Here is a 26,365-nt window from a genome sequence, read left to right on the forward strand (position 1 = left end):
CAGGATCGTGATGTACAGAATGAATATGATGGTCAGTCGTTAGCGGAAAAGAAAGAGAATGATTTGGTACGGACACCAGACAAAAATGGGTGAGAGACGAACATCTTGAATAGCAATGAACTGGAATCTCCTATGAAGAAAAAAATGTTAGCTACTGTCAAACAGCTGAGGAAGAGCAATACAGGAAGTAATGACGCAAATAATGGAACAGCAGAATACTTGGCGTTTTGCTCATGAATCGACAATGACGTCATTCGCTTCCATACAAAAGTGCTGTCCTCTGCTTTTCAGAAAAGAAATGACTCAAAAGCTACAACTTTCTCTCACATTTTATGATAGAAAAAAGAACAGATATTTTGGAAGCCTAATTAAATGAAATCTGATGCAACAATACATTGCACTCTGTCTGTGACATGTGCCAACACCACACAGAAAATACCAACCAAATGTATGGCGTGAGAGAAACTTTCTTACATGTGCTTTCCGCAGGACGTTTTCGTAACGGGAAGTCACACGAAGCCGTTTCACATTTTTATATTTAATCATAGGATGCACCTGTAAAAAATTAAAGTTCTTCTGCAATGTTCTAATTAACATAAAACTCAATGAAGACGTATTATGACGTTTGAAGAAAAATATATTTGTCACCTTCACAGTTTTGTATAATGAAACCAATATTTTTCACAATATGTAATGATTCCTCTGTAGATAGCTTAATTATAAATTGCACAATATTTCGTAAAACAGTTTTTTTATACACTCTACAATCAAGTTCATATTAGTCGTCTTTAAGCTAAAGCCCACTGATGTATCTGCGTTTCTTACAAACAAATTTGTTTTTCAATAGTTTCTGCCTTCAGCAAAGAAATCATTTTATGCGTTCCCAGACATACTTCGCTGAAGTTATAGCACCACCACAGAGGTTTTTCTTTATTTTATTTCTATTAATTAACGGCAAATTGCTCTTTCCTATCTGTACATACAGAAATTTCTGATTTTAAGGTAGCGTATTTACACATTTGATAACAAACAATATTTTTATACGTACTTTGCTACCACATGCTACTGGTTCTGTGCTTTTCGATATTATGCGTTACAGCTGTTTTTCATTCACAGATGATCATCCCTGACTACAGAGACCACAATTTAGGGTGCTATTTGCATCAAAAATTTACGGCAGGAAACGTAGTGGTTAGCGCTATTCTATTCCACGTGGAAGATCGTGTGTGTGTGTGTGTGTGTGTGTGTGTGTGTGTGTGTGTGTGTGTACGCAAGTAAGAGACTTGGACACGCACACACACACAGACACACACACACACACACACACACACATACACACACACTTCCTCAGAGAATAAAGAAATGCTAATCACAACTTTTCCATTCGTACATTTTCGATATAAATAAATTTCTGCATTGTATTAGACGGTAAATAGTGAAAGGAAAAAAAAAACTGTAATGGAAAACACAGATAAACATACAAACCACGGCATGTGACAACAAGTTATATATATATATATATATCGCTGAATGAATTTGCTGCATTATCAGTGGGTTTCTTATTTTATTTCTGTTAAACTATAGGAAAATGGCTCTTTACGATCTGCATCGATCTGCATGAACTTGTAAATAAATTTAGAAATTTAGGTTTTCAGGAAATTCTTTTTAAAAATCATCAGATTGTAAAGACCAATTTTCCCATAGTTTAACAGAAAGAAAATAATAAATCCACTGATAATGCAACACATTCAGCGAAACACGTCTGATTTAAAAGAAGAAAGGTCGTGATTGTTGAAGCCTGGAGCTATCCAAAAGCAAATTCGTATTATTCGTTGTACAGTTTATCATCTAATACCACATTCTCGATATTTCGAACTTTTTATAGATAAGAATTCTAGTTAAAATTCTTAGAAACTGGAAGACAGATATTCTCCGTTTTAAGTATTAAGGATGCAGTGTTATATTATTATGAATAATACTTACGTTTTATAGCTGATTGGTGGATTGCATTTCTTCCAACCATTCTCACTGAGACAAACCATAGAGGGCGAGGTGGGAGAGGTTATTGGAAAAAAAAAAAAAACGAAGCTTCCAGTTTTTCTACAAATATCAATTTACAATCTAACTGCAAACATTTAGATGAACAGTTACCATGAAAACTAAACTTAGAACATAGTTAAGATCTTTAGAGTTTACAAGCTACTTATAACACTAGACAATTTCCAATTACCTGCCGTAAGGCCTGCTCAAGTGTATGGGTTTGCCGTCTGACCTGTAATATTACAATCAAGTAAAGATAGCCATAGACGGGCTGACCGTACTTGGCTACCAACAGCAAAACCGTTACGGGTCGTTAGTGTTGCTGAGTGAAATACTGATAAGGGAACGTTCACAGTTCGGTTTTATAAAGTATGTTGCGAGAGTTTGTTACTGCCGTAGCTCGTATGCAAGTTGTACGAGACATGTCCGTCTCAAATTTTTGGCCGTTAGCTGCAATTTCTTGGTCGTTATGCTAAGGCGTTGTACTTAGTGCAGATGTAAACCGATTATTACTATTGACGTTATTGTTGTATTAAAATGTTACATACATTTTATTACTGTGTTATGAAAATCATAGGCATATGTGGAACGTGAGGTTGACGCAAGTTAAATACGGAAGGAGAGGGGGGGGGGGGGCGTAACAAACTGCGAATCCCTCTGCGAACTAGCCTTGGAGCTTTGTGCTCAGACTTCCAATAGTAATCGCATGACACGTGTGTGAAAGTAAGTCGCTCTCACTGCAAATGACATTAATCACGATCGGTGTTTCAGGAGGTGAACTGCGCAGCGCACCATGGAAGCCGACCCATACAGGCCTACTCGCAGCCAGATAGAGTTCGTTCGCCAGCAGCTGGGCACCAGCGAGGAGGCCCTCAAGAGTGACGTCACAGCACTGAGGGAGTGGCTACGCGACCAACCCCACCTGCCGACGGATGGCATGGGTCAGTCAGTCTCCACGAGCACAGCTTAAAGCGAGCCATGATAGCGGCAGCTTGGTCCCTTTGCAGCAGGGAATAAGAAGACAGCATGTGTGTTTCATCCACTGAACTTACTGTAAAGTCATCGAGTTGATTATGAACCAAATATTAGCTGCGATAGTGTGCTGTTAGTTGGTTTTGTAGAAATGATGTCTTCTTGACTTTGCATCTGACTATTCACAAGAATTTATGATGGTCGTAACCTATGTAATTTGTACACTGTAAATATAACTCTTGCGTAAACAAGAGAATTATTAGCTAATTATCACTCACTGTAATGCACATCCCCTGGTTTTAACGTTCCAGGAAACAGTTCTTAGTATGTATTAGAGAATCTTCCTGCAGAATAATGATGTGTGTTAGAGTGTGACTCGAGCCCGAAACCCAGCCTTTCGGTTGCATTGCTCCAGTCACAACCCACGACCCTCCCTCACAGTATTTCTCTCCTAGTTTCCGGGTTCGAGTCCCAGTACAGTAAACGGTTTTAATTCTCCAGGAAGTTAAAAAAAACACTCTCTTGCATGTGGAATGCAAGATCATTCTAGAGGTATTTCTCTTTCCGTCCATTTTAGCCACCTAGGAACGAGCTGAAAACTTCAGTAACATTGGAGTCGATATTTTCTTTCTTTCATACATCTATCATTTAATGACGTCGTTCCCTTTCTTCCTTCAGGCCACTTATCATCTGTTGTGTTACTGCTTCTACGTTGGAATTCTTGCTTCTAAAAGTATCCATTTTTGCTGCTCATTCTGCTTTCTGAATTCTGTAATTCTAAATCTTTCTCAACTTCCCATATTCAGTTTGCTGTTAATTTTTTTTCCTAGATATATTTGAACATGTGTTGAACTATTGCCATTCATGCTGTACAAATGTCTAAAATGTATTAGTCTTCTTTCCCCGACGGTGTGTACAATTTTTTCTACGTTTTTATAATTGATTAATTATTTCCAGGTTTTTGTGTTTCTAATTTCTTGCTTATGTAATTCATAGCAGAGAGCGAGGCATTCACCAGCCGCAGAGCCATTCTGATTTCACTACCGCGATGTAATGCATTATTTTTTGCATTTCTTAACGTGAAACGTTGTATTGTCGTTCCTTTCTTATTTCATATGTTTTTTCGATTTTATGAACATTTAATTTATGGCAGATTTTTCTAACCCATTTATTGAGTTATTTCTCCAAGATACTTGAACCTTTCGACCTTTATTTGATCAATGCTTGTCTGCCAAATATTTGTGTTTGTTTTTTTAGTCATAAATTGGGTTCTCTCTGCACAGATTCAAATACCGCCTTTAGGATACGTTCCAACAGGGTGATTCTATTTCTGCATTTGCCAAAATTTTAGATAGTGCAGCAAATCGTCAGCAAATGCCAGACCATTTACTTGAAAACACTGTTTCTCTCTTGCGACTGTATAAGTGATACTTGGTATTCCTTAAATTTTTTATTGCATATTCTTGCTTTTTTCTATCATACAATTTAAGAGAACTGGAGGTAAGCCATCACGTTGTCTTACACCAGAATTTATTTTAAAGAACTTAGGAAAATCACTCTTCATTTTTCAGAATTAGATTGCCCAACTCTTGGATTTTCCTACTAACATAGTCAAGGCCCTTATCTGAATCTACAAACCTTACAACTGTGTCGTTGCAGGTCTGACATTGAATGCCAGTTTTGAGCAGGATCTGCCTTTTCAAAAGCCCGCTTGGCAATCGTTTGGTTGTCTATCGAGATATAATTTTTTACTTCTGTTAGTAGAATTGTTAAGCAACTGGTAGGAGACGTATTCCTTTGTAGCTTTTGACGTCTTTCTGTGACCTTTCACGTGAAAAGGAGGCGCTAGAGAGACTTTCCATTTTCATGGACTCTACATCTACATCAACATCAATAATCCGCGAGCCACCATACGGTGTGGCGGTGGGTTCTTTTGCTACCACTATCTGATCTCCACATCCTTGTTCCATTCGTTACCAGCGCGTACGACGAATGATTCAGTTCTGAGTAGGTTACTTTCTAGTTATAGAAAGTGTGTGATCTATTTACCGTCACATATTTTGGGACTATATTATACCATTGTGAAGTTCAATACAACGAACAAACGCAAATCGTTACATCACGTTTCTATATATATATATATATATATATATATATATATATATATATATATATTGCCTTGCAGTCTAACACGCATTAAAATTAATATGTCACTATGCAGCGTCAAAGGTAAAATGCAAGCAGCAAACAGACACTGTTAAACATATGAGACTCTTCCTCGACATGTCACGTTGGCGGACAGCACTCTCACAACGATCGTTTATTAATTAAGAGCCGCCCAAGTATGCTGCTGCTTACAGTAAAGATACGTGTATAGGAGGAAGTAATAGTCAGCTTGATTCTTTCTGGAACGTACTATTTCGGAATTTCAGTCATCCTTTCCGTCATGCATAACTGCCTCTGGATGTCCTCCGTAACGCTCTCGCACTGACTTAAAGAGCCCATGATGAAACGCGCTGCTCACCGTTGTATCTAGTCTATCTCTTCTGGTAAGGGCCCTAGACTGGTGCGCAATAGTCAAGAATCGAACAAGTGATTTGTAAGCCACTTCTTTTTTGGATGAATTAAATATTCTTCCAAAGATTCTCCGGCGGGCTTCTGTTTTCCCTGCAATTTCTTTTGTGTCATCATTCCACTTCAGGTCGCTCCGGATGGTTACTGCTCTATATTTTACGGTACTTACTCTTTCCAACGACACTTCACCAACTGTGTAATAGTTAAGTAGTGGGTTTCTTCGCCTATTTGTGTGCAATGCCTTACATTTATTTACGTTCATGATCAACAGTCAGTTCCTTCACCAATTTACGTTCATGCCACATTTTCTTCTTGATACGATTGTCTGAGAATTTTTATTTATGGCTTGGTTCTGAGCAATTTAACAGTTCATCAAACTGTTTTACAAGTATTTCGCAATTTTCAGTATTATTTATGCCAACTGTACAGCATTTATTCTTGAATCAAAAAGTTTGTTCAAGCTAATTTTGTAATTTCTGTTGAAGGTCTGACAAAAATCTCCTTCATTTCAGGAAGTTGTGATTTAATTGATGATACTTTAATCTTTCATATTTTCATGGGTGTTTCTATTTCTTGTTCTTTAAATTGCTTACAATATTCAATTACTCCGCAACTTTTCATTTCTCCAGTTTAATGACATTCCTGTTAGCACTTTTAAACACTTCTCATTCCACCAAATTCAATATTTTATTTGTGAGCGAACCAGGAGGTTTTCTTACTGCGGTGTTGGTTTGACTATACAACTCTGCTAGTTGGCAGGCTTAGTTATTGTTACCTCATCTTCGGATTTTTATGTGTTTATTGTATAACAGCCAATTAATTTGTGTTATCTTGTATTAATTTCTACTGCGTTTCCTAGTGTTTTAAAACGGAAAGGAGGTATTTCGTTGTTATTCTGGCGGGAATGTCACACTGAAGCACACTAAAGAAATAACTTCAAAGCGTCTTCGATAATATCTGCGTTTCCTAAGTTCTTCTCATCTTAAATCGCACTCAGCAATTGCTTTCTCGGTCGCACCACTTTTTCCGAACCGGCTTTCTCGTTTCTATGCGCTTTGAAAAATGTATGAAATTGCCTCTGGTTCGGCAGTGAAATGTAGGCACTGGAAACCGTTAAAAAGCGACGACGAACCGATTGAGCTGAATATTTTAGAGAATCCGTCTACCGACACGGCAGGCTGCAGAACCAGCACCCGAGTTTCTGTCTTCTGTCGAGTGTGTTAATTATGCCAAAAACAAAACAATTTGTTCACTGGCAATCTGGGCGCACGGTGGCTTCACTATTTGTCTATATGGTTAATCCTGTGCGATAGGCCACTGCTTCAGACGTAAGTCACGCCTATGAAATGTCCCATCTACGCAACCGATTATTTCTGCTGCTGATTTTTACGCTTAACATCCCATCTACTATTAAGCATACTGCCGGAATTTCTTACCGTGTATTATTTAATCCTGCTAGATACGTCGTAATCTCAGTACTACTTCGACATTTCACCACATGATCTATTCCCCCTCTCCACCCTTTTGTATATATTTCGTGTCAGTTTGTTAAAAAACATTTTTTTTCCTAAACTGATGGTGCCGTAATACTCGCACTTACCATCACACTCTTCCTTTGGTGTGGGGATTATTATATTTTCACTGATGTCTGACGGTTTTTCACCTTATTCCGCATACCGAAGTCGAAAAGCTAGTTCATATTTGGTTCTCCCTAGCATCTTAATAATTATAATAGAATTTTGTCGACCTCAGTGCCTTGTTTCAACATAGATCTTCATTGCTTTGTCAGATTTCTCTCACAGTATTGTTAAATTTGTTTTACAGTGTTGTATCACCCATCTCGTCTTCATCCACATCCATACTCACGATATTGTCGTCAAGTTTATTTCCTTTAAATAACCCTTCTATATATTCTTTACGTTTTACACCTTTCAGTTCGTTCCTGGTTTGCCATCGGAGCTCTCGAATTCATACAGATGCTCCTCTCTTTTCCGCAGCTGCCTACTATTGTCCTAGAAAAATTATCTACCTTTTATTCTACAGCTTTATCCGACTTATTTGATAGTGTATGACTTTTAGTAGAAGACCAAGAACTGAGTGCTCGAATTAAAAACGGTTTAAGACAGGGTTGTAGTCTTTCGCCGGGACTGTTCAATATACATATCGAATAAGCAGTGAAGGTTCAAAAATGGTTCAAATGGCTCTGAGCACTATGCGACTCAACTTCTGAGGTCATCAGTCGCCTAGAACTTAGAACTAATTAAACCTAACTAACCTAAGGACATCACACACATCCATGCCCGAGGCAGGATTCGAACCTGCGACCGTAGCGGTCACGCGGTTCCAGACTGAAGCGCCTTTAACCGCACGGCCACACCGACCGGCAAGCAGTGAAGGAAATAAAAGAAGGGCTCAAGAGTAGGATTAAAATTCAAGGTGAAAGGATATCAGTGATAAGATTCGCTGATCACTTGCTGTCCTCAGTGAAAATGAAAAAGAATGACATGACCTAATCAACTGAATGAACAATCTAATGAGTACAGAATATGGACCGTGAGCAAAGAAAGCCGAAATTGTGCAGTACGAGATACGTCAATAACGAGAAACTTAACATCAGAATTAGGATCACGAAGTGGATGAAGTTAAGAAATCCTTCTCCCTAGGATGCACGACAACCTACGTTCGGCGGAGCAAGAAGGACATTAAAAGCAGACTAGCAGTGCAAAAAGAGCATTCCTGGCCAACAGAAGCCTACTAGTATCAAACATAGGCCTTAAGTCGAGGGAGATTTTTCTTAGAATGCACGTTTGGAGCACAGTATTGTATTACTGAAAAACATGGACTGCGGAAAAACTGAATCAGAAGAGAATCGATGCATTTGAAATGTGGTGCTATAGAAGAATGTTGAAAAGTAGGTGGACCGATAAGATAAGGAATGAGGAGGCGAGGAAAGAAGTATGTGGGAAACACTGACAAGACGAAGGGACAGGATGACAGGACATGTGTTAAGACGTCGGGGAATAACTTTCATGCTCCGGAGGGGGCTGCAGAGGTTAAACACTGTAGAGGAAAACAGAGATCAGAACACGTCCAGCAAATAACTATGGACGTGGTTTGCACACATAGGAGAGGAATTCGTGGCGGGTCGCTGCACGTCAGTCAGAAGACTTATCACACACACACACACGAGCTCTGACTGTTTAGGTGCGTCCTGCCACGATTTTCTCTTCTATGTCAAAATGTTCTTCTGAAAGTACCACTAACACCCAACGTCCTCTATTATTTGTGTTCTACGTACTCCAAACACTGTCTTCCCCTGCAAAAATTAACCCTCTACAGCCTATAATAGTACCGTGGGAGTTATTACCTGATGCCTCAACATATGAACATAGCACTATGTATGTGGAACATTCACGGTCGAAAATAGTCGGAGGACCGCTGCGACTATTGAAAATACGTATTCAAAGACACGACCGGTTTCGCAAAATGTGTTTGCATCATCAGGCGTTTATAATCAATACATGAAATCTATCTCTTTAAAATCTGCTAGAAGCACATTCCCCAACATTAGATCAGATTAGATTAGATTAATACTTGTTCCATAGATCATGAATACGACACTTCGTAATGATGTGGAACGTGTCATGTTAATAAAAGATGTCTGTACAAGATATAACTTTACACAAAATATTGCATGACACTAGTGTTTAAGTTGTTGTTTTTTCCCCTTAATTTATATCTAAAAATTCAGCCAATGAGTAGAAGCAGTTGTCATCTAGAAATTCTTTTAATTTATTTTTAAATGTTAGTTGGCTGTCTGTCAGGTTTTTGATGCTGTTTGGTAGGTGACCAAAGACTTTTGTGGCAGCATATTTACCCCTTTCTGTGCCAAAGTCATATTTAACCCTGCATAGTGAAGATCATCCTTTCTCCTGGTGTTATAGCTATGCACACTGCTATTACTTTTGAACTGGGTTGGATTATCAACAACAAATTTCATAAGTGAACATATATACTGTGAGGTTACCGTGAGGATTCCTAGATCCTTAAATAGATGTCTTCAGGAAGACCGTGGGTGGGCTCCAGCAATTATTCTGATTACACGTTTTTGAGCAATGAATACTTTTCTACTCAACGATGAATTACCCCAGAATATGATGCCATACGAAAGCAGTGAATGAACGTAGGCATAGTAAGCTAATTTACTGAGATTCCCATCAAGCTATTCAAAATTTCTGACTCGCAGATGTGGGAACGTCCAAATATAAAAATATTAGGGCAAAGGCCATTCCGAACCCTTCAATGTAGGCAGCCTGGAGAGTATTAAACTCACTATTTCCTATTCCTTTTTGTCTATCAACGTTTGCACATTTGCGAGCTAGAAATTTTAGATAACCTGTTGAAAGTGTTAAAACAGATGGGTTTTACGGACTGACTATAAACACTTGATGAGGCAAATACAGTTTGAGAAACCAGTTGTGTCTTTAATAAAAAATTTTAAACCGTCGCAACGATCCTTCTTATTCAGCATGGTCTCAAAATATATTCTGTCACTATGTCCCTCTTCTTCTCATTGCTTTCCATATATTTATTCACTAGATCTGTGGGGAGTCTTATTTCTTGTGTTAGTAGCTCAGATAATTTTAAGCATCCTTCTGTACCATCAGATCTCAAATGATCTGGTTCCTATTTTTGCCCGTTTTCCCATAGTCAACTATTTACTTCCGTACAAAACAGCGCTTCAAACATACATACTTCAACATTCGTTTATTAAATTATGCCCTATATTTGGTACCACTATACTTCTTTGTCCTTCCTTATCTCCTTCCATCTATAAAAATTCAACACCCAATGTTTTATCCAAGAAATTTCTTCTGCTCCTTGCCCCTCTGCATAATTTTACATCTGCTGCCTTCACTTCTCAAAGCTACTCAAACTTTTACTACTTTATTACTTTCATAGTCTCCACAACCTGTGACTGTTGAACTTTATTCAGCTTTTGCCTCCTTTATTTTATAACGATTTACAATGTCTACATAGCTATTCTTCACGTCACATAATAAAGACGTACGTAAGAGTCGACAATTTTTCATCGAAAAGTTTTGCAAATTTCAAACCTAGCTTCTAAATCTATGTCTTGCATTATGGAAGTAGTCGTTAATCTACTACCGTGCAGAGAAGTGCCTGTTTTTGTGAAATCTCACGATACATTAAAACAGTGGGAAATCATGAGACGTATATCGCGTTCAAACACCGAATCTAATCTGAATTCATGCAGAAACTCGTTCTCTTCAAACTATTCTCGGTGACGTATGTTGAAAAAAAAAAGCGGTGCAACCAGTCACGTGAGCAGCTCCTTTCCCCTGTACGAAATCGTGACCGGAATTTCACACACCGGCAGAAAATGTTGCCTTGAAGCATGTGGTGTACACGTTGTCTGACGGCTTCTACTTCAAAAGCTGAAGCGGTAACCTTTTCGCCACGGACCAGACTCGTTTTGGAGACCTCAGGGTCAAAGCAGCTGGTGAGGGCATTGAATAACCGCGACAGATCGCAATGCAGCAGCGTCGGGCAAGTACCAGTCTATTCCACTCTGCTACCGCACAGGTGGACACACACACACACACACACACACACACACACACACACACACACTCACACACATACAAGTTGCCATAAACACAAATACACTTGCTTCCTTCACTTCAGTTTGAGATGCCGCGTGCAAATACTGATTCAGATGAACTAGTATCACCTATAGTCGAAATTCGACTAAGTGTGTTTATAAAGTAACGAAAGTCCATTATGTTATATAATTAACTGGAATTTATTCGTCTAAAATTCTTCCTTCTTAGCCGAACACAGTCTTACAAAACAACAGTAGATTAATCATCATCAGCGTCCACATTACTCATGTTCTCTCTAGCTCTTCGTCTTTCAGTCCGACCTGTTAGTGTTCTTCTTCGAGGCATAACCTAAAACATAATAAGGAAAGTCGTAACCATTGAAAATGAAACTGAAAGTTAGGAGCTTACATCAATTTTATAAGTAGAAAGTTAGTTCCGTTTACTCTCAGACAAAACTAAGCGAAAGCACAATGTCAAAAACAACGTTATGTACTGTCTATGTTGCCCGATAGCTTCGTTACTGTGTTTTGTTTCCCATTGCTGCCAACAGCAACAATCCAGCAGTTGTGCTATTGAAGCTGCCCGCTGTGCGTGTTTACTGTAAATAAACAATGTAAGCACGTACGTCTCTAGAATGCGATTTCACGAAATCTTCTTTCTTTCGTCTGTCATTTTTATATAAATGAAATATTTTTTATGTTATTGAAATAATTCTTTGCTTTATGTTCAATTCTTGGGTCGTTTGAATGTGTCCTTAATAGCACACGTTGAAAAATAAACTTTATGTTAACGCAGACAAATTAAATTTTCCCTTATGACAACACAACAACATGAATGCCGTTGTATCACGTACAGTATCCTCTGATACTAAATGTTTTGCATTACAAAATCTGCATTGTAAATCCAACAAATGGCAATTGTCACTGTCAAAATTATGTGAAGTTGCCTTCAGTGCACAATGAAATATATCGTTCAATAAAACAGGTGCATTATCACTACGAATCTTCACATTCCTCTTACTTTCTCTGCGACAAAACTGAGTCTGTCTAGTTCTGCTTCTTTCTGTGAGATCCGTTGGCGTTCTTCTTCTAGGCATAGCCTAATATAAGTATGTCCGAACAACATCGCTTTGGACGTTTCTCTCGTAGAGAGCCCTTCCTGGCACAAAGTAAGAATCCGGACGCGATCGAACGGCGGTATGGACCGTCTACGCATGGTAGAACTACAGGCGACACGAGCCGTGTACCTCCTTCCTGCTGAAATGACTGGAACTGATCAGGGGTCGGACCCCCTCCGTCTAATAGGCGACGCTCAACATCGTTGTCTACATCTTTGGGAGGCTTTAGTGACATCTCTGAACAGTCAAAGGGATCTTCAGGAGTTCTGGGAGCCGGGGTGATACAAAACTTTTTTTAATGTGTTTAGTTTCCGTGTAATACGGGGAGCCAGAAGCCGTAGACATTCAGAATGGAGAAATTAAATATTAGGTATCACTTCAAATTTCTGGTGGCAGATGACTACAATGTTGCTGTTACAAGAAAGTAAGTGAAGTAACGACGCCAGTATACAATGGTGTTTACATACTTCATCACTACGACATTTTGATTTCCACTGCTGACAACATCATCGACCTAACAGTCGTCATATTGTAGATGTCTGGTGCGCATGCGTTAACTGCAAATGAATCATGTAAGCATGAACGTCTCCAGAATGCGATTTCACGAAACGTTGTTACTTCCCGTATTATTTCTATCAAAGCATGTGATCGGTACGTACGACAGAATTTGGTAGAACTTCAATTTTCGATGTTCACATACTGGAGATTTTGACGTGTGGTGGAGAAGGTACAATCAGAGTTACGAATATGAAAGCATCTACTTCTGTTATACGACTCTTAACGACTAAGTACACAGATAATTTTTTTCTTTGTGCACTTCTATGGCAAAATGTTTCGAAGTATATAAGTTTCATTGGCCTCCTTGCATAATTAATGCCCAACATCGGTATAAGTTTACGTCTTCAAGTAGCAAAAATAGTGTTGAAATGTAATTCATTGTATCAAGAGTGCAGATACACGACAGTCGTGTGAAGTTCTATTTCCGACGGTAAATGATGTACTACGCTTCAGAGTAACACGCACACACACACACACAAAAACATATATATATATATATATATATATATATATATATATATATACGGTGGTCCATTGATCATGACCGGGCCAAATGTCTCACAAAATAAGCGTCTAACGAAAAAACTACAAAGAACGAAACTTGTCCAGCTTGAAGGGGGAAAGCAGATGGCCCGCTAGATGGCACTGCCATAGGTCAAATGGATATCAATGTCTTTTTTTAAATAGGAACCCCCATTTTTATTACCGTGTAGTACGTAAAGAAATATGACTGTTTAAGCTGGACCACTTTTTTCGCTTTGTGATAGATGGCGCTGTAATAGTCACAAACATAAGGCTCACAATTTTAGACGATCAGTTGGTAACAGGAAGGTTTTTAACTTAAAATACAGAACGTAGGTACGTCTGAACATTTTATTTCGGTTGTTCCAATGTGATACATGTACCTTTGTAAACTTATCATTTCTGAGAACGCATGCTGTTACAGCGTGATTACCTGTAAATATCACATTAATGCAATTAATGCCCAAAATGATATCCGTAAACCTCAATGCATTTCACAATACATTCCTATCACCAGCGAGTATTTCCCCTTCCGTAATGTTCGCACATGCATTGACAATGCACAGAAGCAGGTTGTGAGGCGTTGTTGGTGGATCACGATAACAAATATCCTTCAACGTTCCCCACAGAAAGAAATCCGGGGACGTCAGATCCGGTGAACGTGCGGTCCATGGTATGGTGCTGCGACGACCAATCCACCTGTCATGAAATATGCTATTCAATACCGCTTCAACCGCACGCGAGCTATGTGCCGGACATCCCTCATGTTGGAAGTACATCGCTATTCTGTCATGCAGTGAAACATCTTGTAGTAATATCGGTAGATCATTACGTTGGAAATCAGCATACATTGCACCATTTAGATTGCCATCAATAAAATGGGCGCCAATTATCTTTCCTACCATAGTGCCGCATCATACAACAACCCGCCAAGGTCGCCGACATTCCACTTGTCTCAGCCATCGTGGAATTTCCGTTCCCCAATAATACATATTGTGTCGGTTTATGTTACCGCTGTTGGTGAACGACGCTTCGTCGCTAAATAGAACGCGTGCAAAAAATCTAGCACCGTCCCGTAATTTCTCTTGTAGCCAGTGGCAGAACTGTACACGACGTTCAAAGTCGTCGCCATGCAATTTCTGGTGCATAGAAATATGGTACGTGTGCAGTCGATGTTGATATAGCATTCCCAACACCGACGTTTTTGAGATTCCCGATTCTCTCGCAATTTGTCTGCTACTGATATCCGTTTGACCTATGGTGCAATCGATGTTGTAGAATTCTCATCACCTACGTTTTTGAGATTCCCGATTCTCGCGAAATTTGTGCGGATTAGCCGCGACAGCAGCTAAAACACCTACTTGGGCATCATCATTTGTAGCAGGTCGTGGTTGACGTTTCACATGTGCCTGAACACTTCCTGTTTCCTTAAATAAAATAACTATCCGGCGAACGGTCCGGACTACTACACGAATATGTAATAAAATATGGGGGTTCGTATTTTAAAAAACGCAGTTTATATCCGGTTGACCTCTGGTAGCGCCATCTTGCGGGCCAACCATAGCGCCATCTGGTTTCCCCCTTGAAGTTAGACGAGTTTAGTTCTTTGTAGTTTCTTCGTTTGATGCCTATTTCGTGAGATATATGGCCCGGTCACTATCAATGGACCACCCTGTATATATTGTGATGGATTATTCTTGCAAAGTCTCTGCAGCTAAAAAAATGTTGTACCCGTAATCAGAAACAAACTGTACGGAGATTGGATGTCTGACAGTTTCGTGAAAAAGCAGAGGACCAACAATAAGAAATTACAATAATTTCTCGGGTCTGCCATGTACGACAAGGGGAGAACCGTCACAGTGCCAGTCCAGAACCGCTGTGTGAAGAACATTGTCATCGTAGGAAAACATCTTTGCTTCCATATATTTTTACCTGATTGCCTGAGCTCTGTCGTTTGTGGTCGATCTCTATGGCCTTCCAACCAGATCAGCATCGGCCACGTCTGTGAGGCCTGGGGCCAAGTTGTTGACAGAATTTCATTGCTGCTGGACGCAAGGTTGCACTTCGTCCGTGTATCACCCGAATTTTGCTGTGAATCTATGTGTGGTTTGTACTTTTAGCCTGCAAGAATCGTACTGACCTGCGTGCTTCAGTTACGGATAAAGTTTCCAGTTGATGGGCCGCTCCACTCCCACACTGTGGTGCACCTGTTAGCCGTACCGCAGCAGAATTGTGTCTGCTGGAAATCCATAACATCTACCCTCTTCTTACAGTGCACCGCTCTTTTATTTAACAACGGAATTCGCCAAACAGCAGTGCGAACTGAGAAGTTATTTTATTTTGTTTTCGTTACCAGTTTCGGCAGTTCAGTATGTAATTTTCAGGCCCCATCTGCACCTCTCAGAAATTATAGATACTAGCATACAGGGGCCACCTGTTTCTGAATGTCGTAAATTTTTACCCCAGGTCCTTCCTTTCGAAAACTTGACTGCATCCAAGCACACCTGCAGTCCAAGAATGTGGTGAAAGATATTTGACCATGCTCTTGGACTGCAGATGTAATCAGTTGCAGTCAATTTTTCGAAAGGAAGGACTTAGGGTACAAATTTACAACATTCAGAAACAGGTGGCCCCTGTATGCTAGTATCTACAGTTTTTGAGGGTGCAGATGGGGCCTGAAAATTTTGAAATGTCCCTGATGGATTTGTTACTCAGATGACTGTCAGTGTGTAGTCCACCTCAGAACTCATTGAGATCACCTGACCATTCTGCTGTTACTGCTTCTCTACTGACAGCAAAATATTCCCCACCACCTTTTGTACTGGCGAGTCCACTTATCGAGATATCCAATTATCCAATTTTCGATACTGCTTTGAGGGTTGCCAAGTACTGTTTATTTTATTTTTATTTTATACACACACAGGTGAACAGTGGCCACACCCCATACTAATAATGTCTGCTAATACACGTCCAGATACTTTTGGTATGGCTCTGTTAAAAGACGAAAGGCCTGTTCCCATACAGAAACCACTGGTATCATGGTTTAGGGTAAGCTATGACGTCAATTTCGGTCCACACCCCAGCGCCCAACATCACTGTGCCTCTTCCGGTTTTACGGAGGAAAAATGGGCTGATATGCAGACACATCATTGAACGTGTCTCAGACAGAGTTCAATCCTGCATTGAGACAGTCACGGCGAACGTCGCAGACGCGAAAGGAGGAAAAGCCGTGTACCCGGCGTGTTTACACCAACTTCAGTGGTTCGTGCTCATGACCTATTCTGACACATACAGCGCCATCTACTGATCAATTTTCACACTACTTTTTTCTTCCGCCATACGTTTTCTCCCTTCTCTGATAATATTCCGTTGTAATTTGATGTCACTCTGACCGGTGGTGTTATTCCTACAGCGCTTTGAAAGTTTAACTTAAATTGTAATCACTCTTTGTATAAATATTGTAAAACACATCCAAGCGACGAATGAATTTTGTGTGTGATAGACTTCTCACTGCCGAGATGTGAATTCGCAGTCGGTGCATAGTTACCTTAGTATTGTTATCACAATAAATATTATGAAGTGATTCTCCATACATTTTGAGTTTCCTTGCATGAAACTGGCCACTTATCATAAATTCAGGAGAAAAGTAGTTATTTTTCATTGACATATTTTTTTCACGAGATCAAAAGTAAGCAATACGGCCCGTGGTGTAGGTGTAGCGTCTTCGACTATTAATGGAAACATAACTGGCCCGGGTTAGAACCCCACCACCGTTCATGTTTTCAATAGAAATCACCAGCAATGGCGGCCGAAGATCTCTGGAGTAAGAAGTCACCCTGATTCTGCCAAGGCCCTTGTCAAAGAGAGCGGAGGAGCGGTCAGGGGTTCAGGGCACTCTCTTGCCTTCTGGTTGAAAAGTGAACCTGAACACGGAAGAATCACCAATTATCAACGGCATCCGGATGCAGAAGGCAACGGAAACCACTGCATTGAAGACAATTAATGTGTAACCATAGGACATGTGGCCTGTTGTTGAAAAAGTGTCATGATGATTTCTCTATTGGCAGAAATATTCGGAATAGACCCCCATTTGGATCTCCGGGTCCAGAGAGGCAAGGCGAAGGTGACCATGAGAAAAAGTGTGAGCAACCAACGAAAGGATAACGTTCTAAGAGATGGGGTGTGAAATGTTAGAAGTTTGAATGTGTTTGGGAAGCTAGAAAAACTTAAAGGAGAAATGCTAAGGTTCACTCTATATACAGGGTGTTACAAAAAGGTACGGCCAAACTTTCAGAAAAAATTACTCATACACAAATAAAGAAAAGATGTTATGTGGACATGTGTCCGGAAACGCTTAATTTCCATGTCAGAGCTCATTTTAGTTTCGTCAGTATGTACTGTACTTCCTCGATTCACCGCCAGTTGTCCCAGTTGAAGGAAGGTAATGTTGACTTCGGTGCTTGTGTTGACATACGACTCATTGCTCTACAGTACTAGCATCAAGCACATCAGTACGTAGCATCAACAGTTTAGTGTTCATCACGAACGTGGTTTTGCAGTCAGTGCAATGTTTACAAATGCGGAGTTGGCAGATGCCCATTTGATGTATGGATTAGCACGGGGCAATAGCCGTGGCGCGGTACGTTTGTATCGAGACAGATTTCCAGAACGAAGGTGTCCCGACAGGAAGACGTTCGAAGCAATTGATCGGCGTCTTAGGGAGCACGGAACATTCCAGCCTATGACTCGCGACTGGGGAAGACCTAAAACGACGAGGACACCTGCAATGGACGAGGCAATTCTTCGTGCAGTTGACGATAACCCTAATGTCAGCGTCAGAGAAGTTGCTGCTGTACAAGGTAACGTTGACCATGTCACTGTATGGAGAGTGCTACGGGAGAACCAGTTGTTTCCGTACCATGCACAGCGTGTGCAGCCACTATCAGCAGCTGATTGGCCTCCACGGGTACACTTCTGCGAATGGTTCATCCAACAATGTGTCAGTCCTCATTTCAGTGCAAATGTTCTCTTTACGGATGAGGATTCATTCCAACGTGATCAAATTGTAAATTTTCACAGTCACCATGTGTGGGCTGACGAGAATCCGCACGCAATTGTGCAATCACGTCATCAACACACATTTTCTGTGAACGTTTGGGCAGGCATTTTTGGTGATGTCTTGATTGGATCCCATGTTCTTCCACCTACGCTCAATGGAGCACGTTATCATGATTTCATACGGGATACTCTACCTGTACTGCTAGAACATGTGCCTTTACAAGTACGACACAACATGTGGTTCATGCACGATGGAGCTCCTGCACATTTCAGTCGAAGTGTTCGTACGCTTCTCAACAACAGATTCGGTGACCGATGGATTGGTAGAGGCGGACCAATTCCATGACCTCCACGCTCTCCTGACCTCAACCCTCTTGACTTTCATTTATGGGGGCATTTGAAAGCTCTTGTCTACGCAACCCCGGTACCAAATGTAGAGACTCCTCGTGCTCGTATTGTGGACGGCTGTGACACAATACGCCATTCTCCAGGGCTGCATCAGCGCATCAGGGATTCCATGCGACGGAGGGTGGATGCATGTATCCTCGCTAACGGAGGACATTTTGAACATTTCCTGTAACAAAGTGTTTGAAGTCACGCTGGTAAGTTCTGTTGCTGTGTGTTTTCATTCCATGATTAATGTGATTTGAAAAGAAGTAATAAAATGAGCTCTAACATGGAAAGTAAGCGTTTCCGGACACATGTCCAGATAACATATTTTCTTTCTTTGTGTGTGAGGAATGTTTCCTGAAAGTTTGGCCGTACCTTTTTGTAACACCCTGTATAATGCTAGTCAGTCAAGTGAAATGGAAAGAAGACAAGGATTTCTGGTCAGATGAATACGAGGTAATATCATCAGCAGCACAGAATCGTACAACGGTAGTAGGATTCGATATGAATAGGAAGGTGGGACAGAGAGTGTATTACTGTCAACGGTTCATTGATCAAGTTGCCATCAGAATCGAAAGCAAACAAAATGAAGATGAAGATATAGATAAAGTGTATGAGGATACTGAACGAGTAGTTAAGTACGTAAAGGGAGATGAAAAACTAAGAGTCATGGGGAAATAGAATTCTGTTGGGGGGAGAGGGTAGAAGAAAGGGTCGCATGAGAATATGGGCTTGATACTACGAATGAGAAATGAGGAAGACTAATTGGGTTCTGCAATAATTTTCAGCTTTAATAGCGAATACTTTGTTCAAGAATCGCCAGAGAAGGAGCTACACTTGGAAAAGCCCGGGAGATACGGGGAGACTTCAGTTACTTCCATCACGGTCAGGCAGATAATCCGAAATAAAATACTGGATTATAAGGGGTGCCCAGGAGCAGGTACAGATTCAGATCACAATTTGGTAGTGACGAACAGTATTCTGAAGTTTATAAGAGACTAATCTTGAAGAATCAGTGCACAAATAAGTTGGATACGGTAGTGGTAATGAATGAAGAGATATGATTTAGATTCTCTGCGGCTACAGATACCGCGATAAGGAATAGATCAGTAGAAATTTCAGTTGCGCGGGAATCGACATCTCTAAAAAGGGAGATCACAGATGTTGGAAACAAAAACATAGGCACAAAGAAGGTAGCTGAGAAGAAATAACGGGTAGCAGAGGAAATATTTCAGTTCATCGATGAAAGAAGAAAGAACAAAAAAGTTCGGGGAAATTCAGGAAAACAGAAATATAAGCCGCTTAGGAATGAAATCAACAAAAAGTGTATGAAAGCTAAGATGAAGTGGCTGTGTGAAAAATGAACAAATGACAATCGGAAGGACTGACTGAGCATATAAAAAAGTCAAAATAACCTTCGGTGAAATTAAAAGCAACGATGGTTACATTAAGAGTGCAATGGGAATCACACTGTTAAGTGCAGCAGAGAGAGAGGATAGTTAGAAAGAGTACATTAAAAGTCTCTGTAAGGGGAAGACTTGTCTGATGTGACAGAAGAAGAAACGTGAGTCTACTTGGAAGTGGTAGGGGATTCTTTATTAGAGTCAGGATTTAAGAGAGCCTTGGAGAACTTAAGAGGAAATAAGGCAAAGAAGATTTATACCACTCCATCAGAATATCTAAAATCATTGAGGCTAATGACAAAAATCTAATGTTTACGGTGGTGTATCCAATGTATGAGTCTGACTACATATCAGCTGACTTTCGGAAAAATATGATCCACACAATTCGGAAAACAGCAAGAGCTGACAACTACGAGAATTATCGCTTAAAAGCTCATGCATCCATGCTGGGTACAGTAGTAATATGCAGAAGAATGGAAAAGAAAATTGAGGATACATTAGATGGCGATCAGTTTCACCTTAGGAAAAGCAAAGGCTCGAAACAGACAGTTCTGAAGTTGCGGCTGATAATTGAAGCGAGACTAAACGTAAATCAAAACACGTTCTTAACATTCGTCGACGTGGCAAAAGCGTTCGACAATTTCAAGTAGTTCAAGATATTCCAAATTCTGAGGAACACGGAGAGACGGTTAATTTACAGCATGTACAAGAGCAAAGAGAGAATAATAGGAGTGGAAGACCAAAACGGAGTGCTCGGACTAAATAAGGTGTTAGACACGGATATAGTCTTTCGCCCCTACCGTTCAGTCTATACACTGAAGAAGCGATGATGGAAATAAAAGATATTTGGCATTGTGGAGTTTCCAGGTGAGAAGATATCAATAATAAGATTGGTGAATGACATTGCTATCCGCAGTGAAAGTGAGGAAGAACTACAGAATGGGTTCAATGGGATGAACATTCTCATGAGTACAGAATATGGACTGAGAGTATATATAAAAAAGACAAAAGCAATGAGAAGCAGCAGAAATGAGAACATCGATAAACTTAACATCAGGACCGATGGTCACGGTGTGGAGGAAGCTAAGGAATTCTGCTACCTAGGCAGTAAAATAACGCATCATGGGGAAAGAGGACATCAAAAGCAGACTAGCAATGGCAGAAACGGAATTCTTGGCGTAGAAATGTCTTCTAGTATCGGTCATAGGCCTTAATTTCAGGAAGAAATTTCTGAGAATGTACGTTTGGAGTACAGCATTGTATGTTAGTGAATCATGGACTACGGGAAAATCGGAAAAGAAGAAAAACGAAGCCTTTGAGACAGACGAATGCTGACAATTAGGTGGACTGATAAGACAAGGAATGAGGATGTTCTGTGCAGATTCGGAGAGGAAAGGAATATATGGAAAACACTGACACGCATAATGGACAGGATGATGGAAATCGGCTAAGATATCAAGGAATAACTTTCATAGTTATAAAGGGAGCTGTAGAGGGTAAAAAACTCTCGAGAAAGAAAGAGATTAGAACACATCTAGCAAATAATTTAGGACGAAGGCTGCAAGTGCTACTTTGAGATGAAGAGGCTGGCACAGGAGAAGAATTCTTGGCGGGCCGCATCAAACCAATCTAAATAGCAAGCACGCATTTGCTTCTCAGTCCTTTCTCATATTGATTAACTGTGTGACGAAGATAGAGCTTCTGTGTGCAGACATAAATGTGTAGAAATTTAAATTCTATGTGTCGTGTCTAACGCTGCTTTACTTGAAATAAGTAATGATTATGTATCGTCTGCCGATCCAATTGTATTAAGAAATTTAATTCACTGCACTAGGGAAATATCATGTTACATCGAGTTCGTGGTTACGTAATGTGGTCCTGAAGCAGCTCATTTCGGTGCCTGAAAATTCCAGTATTGATGGTTCACCTACGTAAACTCAACGGACTGGTCCATAATCCTGATGCCCTTCGCTGTACCTGACCGGTTTGTATTGTGAGTTCTTCCTGCTTACACCGGATTTAGGAATGCTGTACGAAAATATGTGCAGGGCTGTTGTCCACATACCTCTTCACGTATAGGACATATAGTATTACTGCTATTACTGTTGTTTAGACGAGTAATTTACTGTATTCTTGATTTTACATCTACGTTTCTCGTACGAATCTCTCCAATAGTACTGTCGTGCTAGTGAACTGCCTACTGGTAATTGTTTTTCTGCAGTATTTATTATTCCTAAGGATACTTGGAAGGCATTCGTTCAATCAGTTTGTCTTATGTTATCCCACACTGACATTTATTCTTTGTTTTATTGTTTAATCTGAAGTTGCTCCCACTAGTTAACACTTCAGGCTTTTTGATTTTCCTCATTACTTTTCATCAGCTTGCTCATTGAAGACATTTTGTACAGTTAGATGTATTTCGTTACCGGTTTCCAAATAGTTGTTGAGCGACTTCTCACGTCTAGATGTCTCATGTTCTTTGTTCCTTTCAAAGTTAGTGTTCTTTGCTCAATATGGACACGTAGTACACAAATTTCTTGCTTTTCTTCATAATGTTAACTTCAGTCCATAGGTTTTCTCTGTGATATCGGAAGACCTTATATTCTTTCCGTCTCTTCATCCCTTCTAAACGTAATTTTCCATATTCGATTCAAGGGTTTCACACACTAATATTATCAGAATCATGATGGTCTAGCATCTGACATTAATGTGTGGAAATTTAAGTTCTATTGCAAGATTTCACGTGTATAGAAACACAAAAGCCTTACGCGTCATACTGTGTTCAACAATAATAGAAGCTTTACAGCAACTGATTTACTGTTCTAAGGTTTATTCAAATAACGTTACCCGATTTCATCTTAACTGGAAAGCTTTCATTTGTTTTTGTAGGAAACGGCGGCACTGCGTTCACGTGACAGTCAGACAAAGTTGTTACCTGTAGTTCCTCATAAGTATGTGTTCTATGCTAACGCAAAAGCTTCCGTGTCTTCTGCTTAGGCCACCATAGATGTACTGAATACCGTGCGTGATCTTATACGGCTCCTCTCCTGTTTATGATATTCGCTACCGATCTATCTGTCTAGTTTGTACGTATTTCGTAATTTCAAAACCTAATCGGTTTTATTGATTTTCTCCTACGAATCTATTTTTAAATTCATTTTATACAGAGTGTTTATTTTTTACGCATTATCATCCATGATATTTAAAATTCATGAGACTTTCGTGTATGAGACCCTCGAGACTGCCGCGAAAGTGGGTCATACACTTTATTACATAACCTTAACCGGACAATATTCATGATGAGATACAAGAAAATTTATTCTACGAGGAAGATATACTAGCCCAAATGATACCAATCTCTGTTGCCTAATTTGAAGTGAAGGGATTGAAGACAGATGAACTGATTAATGACGGCAGTGGGGTGGCAGTCTTTTCATAGCAACTTTTTCTATGTGGTGGGAATAGCGAGATTGCCGAACTTTCCCGTGTAAGGGCAGGAGTTTCAATGTGACATACGTTGGTACTCACTCATTTTCAGCGCTTCCAGATTACTCGTGTCTTCGTCCTTTGTCTACTGAGAAAGCCCGTATTTGGTAGATCTGGCTTTGTATCTGTAATATAATATATATTTCTCAAAGTTGCTCACCTACCTCTAACCGTAACGATAATAAGCTGATATCACCTAAAAACCAGTTAGCAAAGAGAATCTATGCAGAAGGGCATTAAGTGCTAATTTTTTTCCATACGCAATTCTTCTACAAATTCTTTCAAATGCTTCACATTAAATTCCTACATATTCGTAGTAATCATTATTCTAGTGATGTATCACAGGAGATAATGATCCATTCCGTTTTATCATATTGTAATTCTGTACAAATTAATCTCAGTGTGGTTGCAAACAGATCTAACTGTTCTGCACTAAGATTTCATATAGCTTTGGGATTTGTTCTTAAATTGCATATTATGTTAATGTTTTAATTTCTGTTGAGGTTTTATCTCAGTAGTTACGTGGCAGCGGGCTATGGTCACATTACCGATGTTGAAGAACTGTGACTATTTAAAATAAATTCAGGAATCAGTCTAAAATTTTACTATAAAAACAAGCTTAGTACACTACTGGCCATAAAAATTGCTACACCACGAAGATGACGTGCTACAGATGCGAAATTTAACCAACAGGAAGAAGATGCTGTGATGTGCAAATGATTAGCTTTTCAGAGCATTCGCACAAGGTTGGCGCCGGTGGCGACACCTACAACGTGATGACATGAGGAAAGTTTCCAACCGATTTCTCATACAAAAACAGCAGTTGACCGACGTTGACTGGTGAAACGCTGTTGTGATACCTCGTGTAAAGGAGGATAAATGCTTACCATCTCGTTTCCGACTTTGATAAAAGGTCGGATTGTAGCCTATCGCGATTGCGGTTTATCATATCGCGACATTGCTGCTCGCCTTGGTCGTGATCAAATGGTTCAAATGGCTCTGAGCACTATGGGACTCAACTGCTGAGGTCATTAGTCCCCTAGAACTTAGAACTAGTTAAACCTAACTAACCTAAGGACATCACAAACATCCATGCCCGGGGCAGGAATCGAACCTGCGACCGTAGCGGTCTTGCGGTTCCAGACTGCAGCGCCTTTAACCGCACGGCCACTTCGGCCGGCTGGTCGTGATCCAATGACTGTTAACAGAATATGGAATCGGTGGGTACAGGAGGGTAATACGGAAAGCCGTGCTGGATTCCAATGGCCTCGTATCACTAGCAATCGATATGGCAGACATCTTTTTTTTTATCTGCATGGCTGTAACGGATCGTGCAGCCACGTCTCGATCCCTGAGACAACAGATGGGGACGTTTGCAAGACAACAACCATCTGCACGAACAGTTCGACGACGTTTAAAGCACCATTGACTATCAGCTCGGAGACGATGGCTGCGGTTACCCTTGACGCTGCATCCCAGACAGGAGCGCCTACGATGGTGTACTCAACGACGAACCTAGGTGCACGAATGGCAAAACGTTAATATAAGAACAGACATAAGTCAGCAGTTTTTCTACTTCCATTCTTGTTGTCTTTTAAATGTAAGTACAAACAGCTGCAGTTCTCTGCAAATAGTATAACTTCATTTTATTTTATTTTATTTTTGAGCATTCGTGTTAACGCCAGCTTTGATTGAAGTATTTGTGCACACATTAACTGTATTATGCACTGAAGGCCAAAGACACTGGTATGGGAATGCCTATTCAAATACAGAGATATGTAAACATGCAGAATACGGTGCGTTCGTTTACTGCTACTATAATGGCAGATTATCAAGATTTAAGTGAGCTTGATCATGTTACAAACACCGCACGAGCGATGGGACACAGCACCTCCGGGTTAGCAACTAAGTGGAATTTTCCCGTACGACAATTTCACGAGTGTACGGTGAATATCAGGAATCCGGTAAAGCAACATATCTCCGACATGACTGAGCCGGAAAAAGATCCTGGAAGTTTGGGACCAAGACGACTGAAGAGAATGGTTCAACGTGACACAACAGCTACTGTTCCGCAGATTGCAGCTGAATTCAATGCTGGGCCATTAACAAGTGTCAGCGTGCGAACCATTCAACGAAACACCATCGATATGGGCTTTCGGAGGCGAAGGCCCAGTCATATACCGTTGATGACTGCACGACACAAGGATTTACGCCTCGCCTGGTCCCGTCAACGCCGACATTGGACTGTTGATGACTGGAAATATGTTGCCTGATCGGACGAGTCTCGTTTCAAATTATATCGAGCGGATGGACGTGTACGGGTACGGAGACTGCATCAATACCCATGGACCCTGCACGTCACCAGGGTACTGTTCAAGCTGGCAGAGGCTCGGTAATGGTGTGGGGCGTGTGCAGTTGGAGTGATGTGGGACCGGTGATACAGACGATGAGACCATGACAGGTGACACGAACATAAGCATCCCGTCTGATAACCTGCATCCAGTCATGCCCATTGCGTATTCCGACGGACATGGGAAATTCCAGCAGGACAATGTGACACCCCAACACGCTCGGAATTGCTACAGAATGGCTCCAGGCACACACTTCAACTGGCCATC

At 40.4% G+C, this 26,365-nt stretch overlaps 1 protein-coding gene across 1 annotated transcript in view; it reads left to right on the forward strand.

The window, feature by feature from the left end:
* Positions 1–2,833: 2,833 nt before the first annotated feature.
* The window catches only part of LOC126260372 (clavesin-2-like), an 80,892-nt gene continuing 57,360 nt past the window's right edge, over positions 2,834–26,365 (forward strand). Inside the window, exon 1 of the mRNA XM_049957701.1 lies at positions 2,834–2,981. Within this exon, the coding sequence (XP_049813658.1) occupies positions 2,834–2,981 (148 nt within the window). The remainder of the gene's footprint in view (positions 2,982–26,365) is intronic.

Source organism: Schistocerca nitens, chromosome 5, assembly GCF_023898315.1.
Source record: "Schistocerca nitens isolate TAMUIC-IGC-003100 chromosome 5, iqSchNite1.1, whole genome shotgun sequence".
NCBI classification, from domain to species: domain Eukaryota; kingdom Metazoa; phylum Arthropoda; class Insecta; order Orthoptera; family Acrididae; genus Schistocerca; species Schistocerca nitens.